Source organism: Cavia porcellus, unplaced genomic scaffold (assembly GCF_034190915.1).
Source record: "Cavia porcellus strain 051 isolate PalLab524CR breed Dunkin Hartley unplaced genomic scaffold, mCavPor4.1 scaffold_26, whole genome shotgun sequence".
NCBI lineage: Eukaryota > Metazoa > Chordata > Mammalia > Rodentia > Caviidae > Cavia > Cavia porcellus.
In genome coordinates this window covers 20,236,153-20,247,564 of record NW_026947509.1, presented here as the reverse complement: position 1 = coordinate 20,247,564, position 11,412 = coordinate 20,236,153, and the positions used below count along the sequence as shown (strand labels likewise).

The window sequence follows — 11,412 nt, the reverse complement described above, 5'->3', positions numbered from 1 at the left end:
GCAGCGAGCCTCGAGGTGGACTGAATTTCATGCTGGCCCAGGGCAGGGCAGGAAATGGGCCTGAGTTGTCCTGAGGGCCATCTCAACCTCCTAAACAGGAAAAACCTGACCCACTGGGAAGAGCAGTTCTCAAAACAGGAAATTGAGTACCCTGGGCCTCCTGGGTCTCTACAGTTACCCCTCTTCACATCCCAACTGTATTCTCTGCCAAATTGTTGCTGGCGCAGAGATAGTAAGGCATTCCTACAGCGCAGAGATTTATATTTGGAAGTTGAAGTATAAGGACATGGGACTGTATGTGAGATGACACCTCCTAATGCTAAAGATACTAGAGAGCTGAGGATTAAGCAAAATGTGCTGGAGTAATCAATAAGAAAATGTATGGGATGGACTTAAGGGAATAGGGAGAGTGGGGAGAAAAGAAGAAGCCACAGCCAGAATGGCCAGCAGTGCAGCTTCATGCTCAACAGGGTTCAGGGGATAAATAGGACTTCAGTCACAGTCATTCTTTAAATCCATTTATTGTCACTGCGCAGTGGCTCGTGCTCACAGGAGGCTTCCTCTGCCTCAGTAAAGATGATGAAGCACAGAGGAGGCCAATTTTATGTCTGCTGTTAGAACTGCCCCATGGTCTTCTTTATCCAGGGCAGGAAGTGGGACACCTTCATGAAGACTACTGGGGGTGTCTCGTCCTTTGCTCCATAGGAGAAAATGCCTTGGATCATGTTGTTACACACAAGGGGAGTCCCAGAATCACCCTGTGGACAAGAAGGAAAATATGGAATAGGCCTCTTCCTGGTGATGGTCTTTGAACCTCTGTCAGGGGGCTGTGATTATGAGATGAGGGCAGGGCAGGCCTGGTTGCCTCCTTCAGACCAGTGGCTTTAACCTAACTCTGACTTTCCAGTTTTAACCTATCTGAATCTTTCTGTGCAACCCTAGAGATACTAGGTGATTACACAGAATTTGGTTAACTGCTGTTTCCCCCACTTCTACTCCTATCCACCAAGGGAATGGATTAAACACTGAATTGCTGGGGAACCTAGGCTGTCAAGCTCTGGACCAGAGCATGGGATATGGCCACTGTTATCTTCCCACGAAGTTTCTCTTTCCCTGGTTCTGTCTCTATAGGCAGTGGAAACCTCACCTTAGAACAGATCTTCATTTCCTTTGGGTCTCCCACACAAATCTCAGTGAGAGCAGAGTAGGCATGGATGGCAGATTTGCATTCTTGTTCATCTTGTACTGTCAGCTCCACCTCTTGCAGTGTATTTGGCGATGAATCATCCGAAAGGTTGGTTTTCCCCCAGCCTGCCACAAGGCATGTGTCACCTGGGTTCACCTGGCTCATTGCCTCATGCAGTCTGAGGGGCTGCACAGCTTTAGTCTGTTTGGCCTTTCTCTCCAGCTAATGGGGAATAAGCAAGAGAGTCCAGATAAGCCTGTGGTATAGACCCCATAGACCCTGGACCTACACATTGGGATGTCCATGAGAGGGCAAGGAGGAAAAGAGCAGATTTCCACTGGGAGCGACAAGCCTGTATGAGAAGAGAAAGATCAGCAGGAAGGTTTGCCTCACCTCCAGCAGCATGATGTCATTGGAGAACCTTCCAGGAACATAGTCTGGGTGTGGGATGGCTCTTTTCACACGGATGACCTGCTGGGTCTTCTCTTGTTTCTTGATGTTGTGGGCCCCAAGGATGACATTTATTGAGCTGCACAGAGAGGAGCATGGGTTTAGGTTGTGAAATAACAGAAGAGCTGTGCAGGGCAGGCTGCACCTGCTGTGCTTGGCAGTGTGGTTGCTATGTCTTGTCACCTGTGTCATTGTTCTGTACTGTCACTGTCTGACTCTAAAGTTTACCTCTTGTCTTTCTCCACCTTTCATTTTAAAAGTCTTCTTTCCTTCTTTAACGCATTTGGAACCCTGTTCCTTTCTCTGAGCTACAGCTCCCAAGTGCTTTTTAATTTATTTTTATTTTTGAGACAGGATCTCACTAAGTAGCTAACTTACCATGACTGGGAAGAAACATTTTTTTGGACTTTTATTCCTACATGTTTGCAGTACACAAGGACTGCATTCACTGTAAGAGATTAGTACATGTGCCTAAGACATTCAGTTTCCTTCTTTTCTCCCCTTCCTTCATCTCCCTTTTACTTTTCCAGCCTCAGATTCATTTGGCTCAGAATACTTGATAAAGTTAATTATCATACATTCAGATACTGAGCTGAACTTTTGATCCTTTTGCTTTTCTTACTTTCTGATGAGCTCTTATGGGTTTGTGAACAGTATCCCAGGAGCTCCTAAGGCTATAGTCCCCGTGGAAGATAGAGGTTCCTGTTGGTTCTTTCAAATGTGGGCTGGTTGCTCCTCCTTACCTTCCCTTACAGTGTGCAGCTGTCAGGACAAATTTCTTTCGTACCAGGGCACCACCACATCTGTACTTGTCGTCTCCAACCAGACGCTGGACAAAGGCCATATAGGGATAGGAGTGGGGCTTGGCCTCACGACCCCCAATGATCTCTGAAAGAAAATCTGAAGATGGGGTGGCTGAGAGCAGTGTGGTCTAGAGAGAAGACTGGGGAAAGTGAGGGATGTAGATGGGATCTGGAGTGCTCTGTACCCAGCAGGAGGAACTCATTTTAGGTTCCAAGGGCTGCATGCCTTGGAGCCAGAATGACTTTTTCTAAACCTTAAGTCCTCTGTTCCTGTTCTGAGAAAGTCAGGATAATGCTGGTCTTCTACTTCCTACCTTGGACACATATGTGGAGGAGATAAGGTCTGCTGAGTGATAGAAGAGTTCCATAAGATACTGGGAAGCTGCCTTCATTCCTGCTTTTTCAGTGAGTCTTTCCAATCTCTTTGAGCTTCTGATGGTTTTCAGATTGGTGGAATTTTCTAACAGTCTACCTATGAGATTATGAATTTGTATTCTCCAACATCCTGATGGTCTAGATCTAACACAATCTGTGTTCTCAGGAATTGTTCTAGGCTGTATATCTGATCTCTAATCAACCTTTCATCAGTGCGTAATGGGGCAGTGTAGTGTGGTGGGGTTGAGGACCATAAAAATTTCAAAAGACAGAGGTAGAGAAGATCCTCAAAGTGCAGCTGCAAAGACCTAAGGTGGAGCCAAGGTAATGGAAATTGGATGCAGTCATCATGCCACCTCTGACTCTAGCTGCACCCTGATCGTCTCTTCTGGGTGGGTATGGGATGGTGGGCACTGGATAGTGCAACTGGCTCCTGTGACACCTCTCCCCCACAGGCTGTTGGTCTGAGCTGCCTGTTCTGGTTTTAAGTACCAGGTTTGAATAACTTACTTTTGTTGCTTTACATTTTCTTGATTTTGTTTTTGAATGTTTTTCTGAGGACAACTCACTTTCCAGGTAAGGCAGAAAACCCTGTGGAGAGCCTAACACCTAAAAAATTATCTGAGAACACCCTCCTTTTGCTGCCCTTTCCAGCCAGCTTTGGATTTGTGAGTCTGGGTTTGGAATTGGATCTGGGGCTCAGAAAACTCCTAGCTGAGACCTACGAAAATTCGAAACCAAGGCTGGCAGAAAAGTCAAAGAGGATTTTGTGGGATGAGCTCAGATCTCTGGAGAAGGGATGGCCACTCACCTGTTCCAGCCTCAAGGGGCAGCAGCAAGCTCAGCAGGAGTAGGAGTGGTGTCATTTTCCCAGGAAGGCTGCCCAGGTCAGAGCAAACAGAGCCTCTGCAGTGCGATGAATGGGGCACAAGTCCTGTGTCCTTGCTGATATCTTAGATGTGTGTTCCTCTGGTTTTGATGGGTGGCATCTTTCTAGGGAGGTTTATGAACCTTTTCCGGATTGGTTTAGGTGAAAATGGCAGGGTCACCACTAACAGCTCTGTGGCTGAGTCACAAGGCACAGCAAGAAGAAAGCTCAAGATGTGGAGGTAGTTGAGGTTGTGCTGCATGCAGCTAGTAAAAGGGCAGAGACCTCAGAAACTGTCCAGGGTCTGAACTGAACCAAGCATGGCTCCTTTTCACAGCTCTGGTGTCTTTTCTCATTCTGCAACGATTGTGAGCAATTACTTAGCAGGCTAGAGCCAAAGAGGAAAGGCAAATATTTCTCTACTCAAAGTATTTTCTTTGAGGAACCTCTTCATTCAAGTCAGTCTTGTTTGTATCCCATTAACTCTTTTAGTTTTTAGATTAGAGAGGCAGCCCACCATTTGCCTAAGTGGTTCTGAATTTTTTTTTTTACCCCTGAGCATGATCTCAAGTTGTATCCATTTACCTACAAGAGCCTCAAGGTTTTCCTTCCTTATAGTTGAATAGTTCTCCGTTGCATAAAAGTGTTATGCCTTCCCAACCAATCTGCAGCTAATGGATGTGCTACCCCTATTTTTTTCTGGTTCCCTGTCACATAGAGTATTACTTTCTCATCTTGGACTTTTGGTCTATTAACCTTCTTTCAGGTTAACTATATTTCTTATATAGAGCATTGTGATGGATCCTATCTCCTGATCCACTCTGACTGTGTTTCTTTTTATTAGTGTATTGAGTCCATCCATGGTAGTGATTATGGCCAACCTTCTCTGTGTCATCTCTGCCATGCTATTTTTCTCTCATTGTTTGCCTACTGTTCCCCTTTATTCTACTGTCTGCTGAATACAGTGAGCTCCTTCTGCCTCTGTTCAAGAAATCATGGTCTTTTCTCTCTATATATATAATGGCCTTCAGTATTTTTTGTAGGGTTAGTTTAGTGGTCATGAACTTCCCCAGTTCCTCTTTGTCATGGAAGCATCTTGTTTCTTCATTATTTGAGAGATAGTTTTTCAGGGTACATCAATCTTGGTTGGAAGTTATTTTCTTTGAGGGCTTTGAGTACTTTACTCCAAGCTCTTGATTAGATGGTTTGTGCTGAGAAGTCTATTGTGATTCAGATGGGTTTTCCTTTGAAGGTGGTCTGTTTCTTTTCTCTGATTGCTTTTAATATTCTATTCTTGTGTTGAATTTCTGGGATCTTAATTATTATATGTCTGGGTGTAGATGTATTTAAGTTATAGCTAGCTGGGGTTCTGTAATGCCTCATATATCTAGATGAATATCATTTCCTTTTGCTATGCTTGGAAAGTTTTCTTTGATTATTTATGTAAATAGCCTTTGTATTTCATTTATGTTTACCCATGCTTCTTCACTCATATTTTTTATTTTTAAGTTATAGATCCTCTTGTCATGTTCTAAGCTTTGTATTGTTATTTCCTGGTTTCCTGTTATTTTTAAGACATCTTTCCTGTTCTGATTGCAATTTGCAAACCTGTCTTTAAGGTCTGACAGTCTATCTTTAGTTTCTTTCAAGCAATTTTGCCAGCTTTCAATGGAGTTTTTAATTTCCTGGTAATCTCTTTGAATCTGTTTCATGTATTTTAAAGTTTTTTTATATTCTTCATTAAAGGTTTCCCTCCTTTAAACATGCTCCTCTATTCTTCCATCTTTGTCTTCTTGAGTGGTGTTTAGCATTTCTTTTATTCTTTTTCTTATATCTTCCTTTACTTATTTTAATATTTCTGTTTTAAATTCTTTTATAGTTTCTTGAAGTTGTTTCTTTATGTCAGATGCTGTTGATTCGGAAACTGCAGGTGTGCAACCCCAGATGTCTTCTGTGTTTACCTCTCCTGGGCCAGTAATGCTTAGAGGCTGGGTTAGAGGCTGGAGACTGCCTTTTGTTCCTTCTTCACGTTCCTTGATTCTTCCAGACACATGGATAATGCTGTCCTTCGCACATCCTGTGTTGGTTATAATTACTCTGAAGCATACTGTCTAGAGATTGCTGCTTTGCCCAATCTGCTGGTGAATTCTGGAGTATCAGCAGGGGTGAGGCAGGCTGGCCACTCCCTTCTGAGCTGGTTAAACACTGGGAGTCCTCACTATATTACTGTGTGTTGTGTGGGTGGAGTTGGTTAGGGATAGCTTTAGGGAAAGCTCGGTCTTGACTATTGTGCACAGGGGCAGGACTCAGACCAAGCAATTTTCACCAATCTGCTCTGCTCTAGGAGTGGCTATATGAAGCCAGCTGCAGTTCTGGTTCCAGGCTTCTCCATCCTGACTCGAAAATGCACCTGGCCAATTGCCCACTCCCGCAGGAGGACTAAGTCCCCCACACTCACTATGAGCCAGTGGAGTTCTTTTGTCTGTTGATCCCCTTTGTGACTATGTCTTCCTGCTGAGGCCTTCAGGCTTGCCTACCATCAACTTCACTGTGACCCTGTGTCTCTGGATTCCAGGGGCGCTTTGCACAAAATGGGACTGGCTCTAGTAAAAGCGCATCTGGCTTCTCCCTTCCATTGAAGCTTTCCTTTCCTTTCTTTTCCTTCCCTCCCCTCCCCTCCCCTCCTCTTCCCCTCCCCTTTCCTCCCCTCCCCTCCCTTTCCCTTCCCCTTTCCTCCTTTCCCCTCCCCTCCCCTTCCCCTCCCCTCTTCTCCCTTTCACTCCCCTCCCCTCCCCTCTGCTCCCCTCACCTCCCCTTCCCTTCCCTTCCCTCCTTTCCTTTCCTTTCCTTTCCTTTCCTTTCCTTTCCTTTCCTTTCCTTTCTTTCTTTTTTTTCACTTTAGTTTCTTCCTGGATCCAGGGGATCTATTTGTTTCCTTCTGATTTTCTTCAGAATGCTGTATTCCAGCATCTGGGCTGTTTCTCTCAGGGAGGCTTTTTACTTTGCTGCTTATTATTCTGCCATCTTGCCAGAATCTCCAAAAAAAGAATTTCTGAAATAATTTACAAATGTTATTTGATAGGGTAATTCCCAACGTAGGAAAAATAACACTCAGTGAAAGCAATGGGAGTTTATATTTATTCATTTTTACCCTGCTTCAGAGAATACACCAGCTACTGTAGATATGTCATATAGAACTCCAGTGTGGGAAATGCCTGTTACTAACTACATGTGTAGATAAGAAAGAGGCTGAGAAACTTTAGATAGTATGTCAAGGAGAGTGGAGGTAACAGTGCACATCTATGTCAAAATGCAAACTTCCACTATCTTCCCTTGTATAGTAGAAGCCACAAATTGGTAGATCTCAACTCAGCTGTCATAGCACGGTAACCTGGTGCAGTCAGGATACCACTGTGACGGCCTTCCATTGACTTTCATTTACTGTCACTAAGGGTCAATTCAATGAATCCTACCTTCCCTTGGACATCAGGATCAATCACCTACCTATTGTAGTAGCCCACTTAAGCAGATGACAGCTGACTTGTTTTTCAGGAAGACCAATAGACCAGCAAAGTCCAAGACTGTGGATATGGAGCCAAAACTTTTGAGGGTGGTCACCATGGAGTGAGAGTTAGAAGACCAAGGCTGCTAGCAGGCCTGGTGTTTAGGGGACCTGGCTCCGTCCAGGCTCTCTCCTAACTTCTGCATTATCTTTGTTCATCTTGGTCTTTTCCTGGGAATCTGTTTCTTTCTCTTTTAGAGTAAGATGAGGACCACCCTCGAGTAATAATTTTTCAAAGGAGTTTTAAACTACAGATTGACTTCTCCAGAGTAAATAGAATACTTGAGTATTCATGTATATGACTGGGAAACTTTCTAAACTATTATTGTTTGGGATTTGCTTTGTGTATTTTCAATTTTTTTTCTGAGGAAGGAGCCAGATCTTCAGTAGGTGTTGGGTGCAGGAATTTTGGTTTTCAGCCCCAAATCAGAAGCTGATTTTTACCTCCTCAAGCTAAACAAGACAATTATGAGATTGTGATGTAGTGTGGTTTTGTAAACAAGATGGGAAAGGGAATGCATTTGAGAATTACATGATCTTAGAGTGAGATTTAACTCTGAGTCACAAAAGAATGTAGCATTGTATATATTTGAGACATAGAGGCATTAAGTTCAAGCCAAATTCTGCCAGGCAGTGTGGAGTATTAGTGACCAGTTCCTGGGACCAGAGGTGGTAGGAAAGTTCATCAAGGTAAACCCAGCTCCCACAGAGACACTTATTTAACAAAATATGATTCACTTTGTGTTTTGTAAGCTAAGAACTTCTCAACAAGGAGTAGCCTGGGTAATATTAGATATAATGGGTGTATCAGTAACCATGATGACCTAAATATTACAGGTATTTCCCTATTTTTCTTCTGTGGCAACCTCCCTGACTCAAGTTTGATTCTGCAGAGGCAGGCACTGTAGTATTGACAGGGATTATGGTTCTCAGAAGGCTGACTGGATATGTACGGTTCCTACAATTTAATTTTGTATGAAGACATTTATATCTGCTCGTTTTCAAACAAATGAAAATAAGGCTGCCTCATTATCTTCTCACCTACTGGCTGCCAGCTCCCCATGTGAAAATCTTCTCTTTTGAATCGTTTAGCAGCTTCACATCTGAAAAGTGTGTCACTAAGGTAATTTCTAAATCTCATGCAGTTCTGAAGTATCTTGTGATACTATTGGTAGAAATTGTAAACAGAAATATAAATAAGATATTTTATTTCAGAGATTTTCCACATAGGCCTCGTAGGGCAATCTGGAGGATGGAGAGGGAGTTAATTGGTAAAGCCTGTGACACTGTCACTTTCACTGGGCTCTCTGATTATGTTCACCAGAGACTCAAATGCTCAGCACTTTTTTTTCTTGGTTCCTGGGATTGAAATGAGGACCTTGTGCTTACCAGGCAGGTACATGTGCCGCTGAGCTAAATCCCTAGCCCCCGGCCCAGCTCTTTGTAAGCACTTATAAAGAAATTGTTCCAGTGTAGTCAAAGTCAGGAAGAGCTTATGTTTGTAATCCCAGGAAAAATTATTGGAATTCTAGTAAGTAAATTTCAATCGACAAGTCCAGTGCAATTCATGGCATGAATAAAGAGTTAAACGAGTATCTGTAGTTATGGGAGTCCTTAGTCCAGCGGGAACAGTGGCTAACAGGAATAAAGGCCACAACCCAGGGCAGAACCAGGATGTCATTAACTTGTGAGGAGGGGGCTGAATTTGATGTCCTGGACTGGGGGATTTCAGGAGGTTACAACACCAGATCACAGTGGTCTAGTAAGGACACGAGTTGGTAGATTGTGACAACTTTCAAGGGATAAAAATGGGCAACCAGGTGGCTATAAGCCAAGGTTAGCCTTGATCTTAGAGGAAAATGGAGAAGGAAACAAATTTCGGGTGAGGGTGAAGAGCCACTCAGGTTACTCTGCACTTCATGTGTATCCCCAAACCTGTGGGAGAGAAATGTCCTGCTAAGGAATACCCTTCCCCTACCTAGCCTGATGGGGCCAAGTGGTGACCTCAATGGTGCCTGACTGATCTTCTGGACCTGTAAAATTATCTTCCTTTCCCTCTGCATGTGACACATAAAGAGGTCACATGTCCCTCTGGGCCCCAGAATGAGATCTGTCCACATTTTCCTCAGTGCTTAACTTTAACCCTTGCAAAAAGAGAGGCTGTGGAGAAACTAAAGTATACAAGGAGGAGCTGGTTAACAGTTTTGAAGAGGGGATTTGGAAAGATATTGAGTGGAGAAGGAGGGGAGGAGGTAGAAATCATCCGAACTGTGTCACTGGCCTGCTTAGCATGGAGTTGGTCCTCATGAACCAAAGTAAGTGAGCAAACAAGAAACCAGCCTTCTTACTGAGATGAAACATTTATTTAGTTGCTGGCATCTGCTCTAGAGTGATTCTAGATTCAGCTCCAGGAAAGATGGTTGTTCATAGAGGGGGTTTAGTTTGCTCCCTGTAGTCAGCTTTGTTTCTTGGTTTTTCTTTATCCAGCATAGAAACTGTGAGACTTTGCTGTTGATATGTGGAGTAATCCTATTCTTTGGTTCATAGGAGATAATGCCCTGGGCCACATTATTACACACCATGGAACCTCCAGAATCACGCTGTAAGTAGAGTCTGTGAGCCAGGGCACTGCCTACCTTCTTACTTTCAATATCCCAAACCTCCTCATGCAGTACTGATTGTAAGTCTGCTTCTGAGGGATCAGAGGTAAGTACAGGCCCTGGGGATGTTAGCTGGTGACCTCTGACTATGGACATTGTCACTTTTGGGGCCAGCCTTTGTCTTTACTTCCAGGTCTGGACCTCACCCCTGTAGAGTTGTGAGGACCATTGATTTCAGGCCACGGAGGCTGATGAGCAGGTCTGACACTAGGCACAGAGGATGAACTCATTGATTAAGAGGGCTGCCACCTCAGAGGAGCCAACTGGCTATAATTACTGCACACCTAGGAAACAGTTTTATCATGCCTGTGACATGAGCTCAGGCAGCGTGTTGTAAACTGAAGCTTCCAATGGAGTTTCTTTCACCAGAGGCCCCTTGGTAAAGTGGTAGAGGCTTTAGTTACCTCCAAGCTGAGTCTGCTCCCCTTTTCTCTTTTCAAGGAGAAACATCACAGCCTGCTAGGTGAAGGAATCCCTACTGCTTGGGTCTCCTGGTCTTAGATCTGTCCCAAAGACTTCTTCCTCCAAAGCTGAGTGGAGAGTAACCTAGTCTTATCATAAAGGAAGCATTTTTAATCTTTGTGTCTCCCATGCAAATCTCAGTAGCACGGTTATAATACTTTGGAAAGAGGGCCTCACACTTCTCATCCTTCTGCACTACCATCTCTACCTCCTTCTGTGTGTTTGGAAATCTTTTCCATGGGGTGAATCTTCCTATCCAACCATTTGGCACTGGGCACCTAGCTTCACCTGGGACTTGGCCTTGGGCAGCCAGAAGGGCTGAACAGCTTAGTCAGGTTGGCCTTTTTCTTCAGCTGGTGGGAAAGAAGTAAGAATGTCTGGATCAGTGTATGGCTCCTGGGCATGGACAGTGTGATGGACATGATGGCAAAGAGGGCAGGGGTAGGGTCCCAGTCGAAGTTGCAACACTGCATGAGGAAAGCAAGAGTCACAAGGATGTGTGGCTTACCTTCAGGGCATGAGGTCATTGATGAAGATTTTAGGATTATAGTAGGCCTCGTGGGGAAGCACTTTTAGTACACGGATGACCTGCTGGGTGTCCTGTTCCTTGATGTTGTAGGCCCTGAGGGTGACCTTTGTTGGGCTGTACAGAGAAGGCAGTGGTGGATGTGGAGAAACAGAGGACACAGCCCAGGAGGTGTGAAGAGCTGGCTACAGCTGGTAAAGGGTACAGATGCAGATGACAGAGGGCAACCTGACTGGATGACTGTGCCTCCTTCCTCTTAGTACTAAGGCTGAAATATTGGATCTTGGGCACTAGAGGTTTCAGGGGTCAGTTGCCTCTTGGAAAACACATGAAACCGCTTTACTTTGCATGGCTATGATCCTGGGTCTAAACGTATCAGGCTTGATTGTCCTGATTTGCCTTATGTCAGGAATTCTTTGGTTCCAACTTGCTTATTTCCCCTTGGGACATGATGGCCTTTTCTCACCCTCAGTGAGCCTCCTGAATGTGTGTCTCTATGAGCTCAGGAAGCTCCTTGGGA

At 44.4% G+C, this 11,412-nt stretch overlaps 1 protein-coding gene across 1 annotated transcript; it reads right to left on the bottom strand.

Moving 5' to 3' along the window:
* Positions 1-505: 505 nt before the first annotated feature.
* On the bottom strand, positions 506-3,800 carry LOC134473212 (granzyme H-like). Its single transcript, XM_063236843.1, has 5 exons — positions 3,626-3,800; positions 2,380-2,536; positions 1,580-1,715; positions 1,148-1,408; positions 506-758 (listed from the first exon to the last, which is right to left on the bottom strand). Exons 1-5 carry the CDS (start codon positions 3,678-3,680, stop codon positions 615-617), a joined length of 753 nt encoding a protein of 250 aa, XP_063092913.1. The 5' UTR covers positions 3,681-3,800; the 3' UTR covers positions 506-614.
* Positions 3,801-11,412: the final 7,612 nt, after the last annotated feature.

Bases quoted from the DNA above. Each gene is read 5' to 3' on its own strand.
- LOC134473212 (XM_063236843.1), bottom strand. From the start codon at position 3,680: ATGACACCACTCCTACTCCTGCTGAGCTTGCTGCTGCCCCTTGAGGCT. The intron at 2,537-3,625 runs GTGAGTGGCCAT...CCCCATCTTCAG, and splicing joins GCCCCTTGAGGCTGGAACAG to ATTTTCTTTCAGAGATCATT. The intron at 759-1,147 runs GTGAGGTTTCCA...TCTTGTCCACAG, and splicing joins AAATGAAGATCTGTTCTAAG to GGTGATTCTGGGACTCCCCT.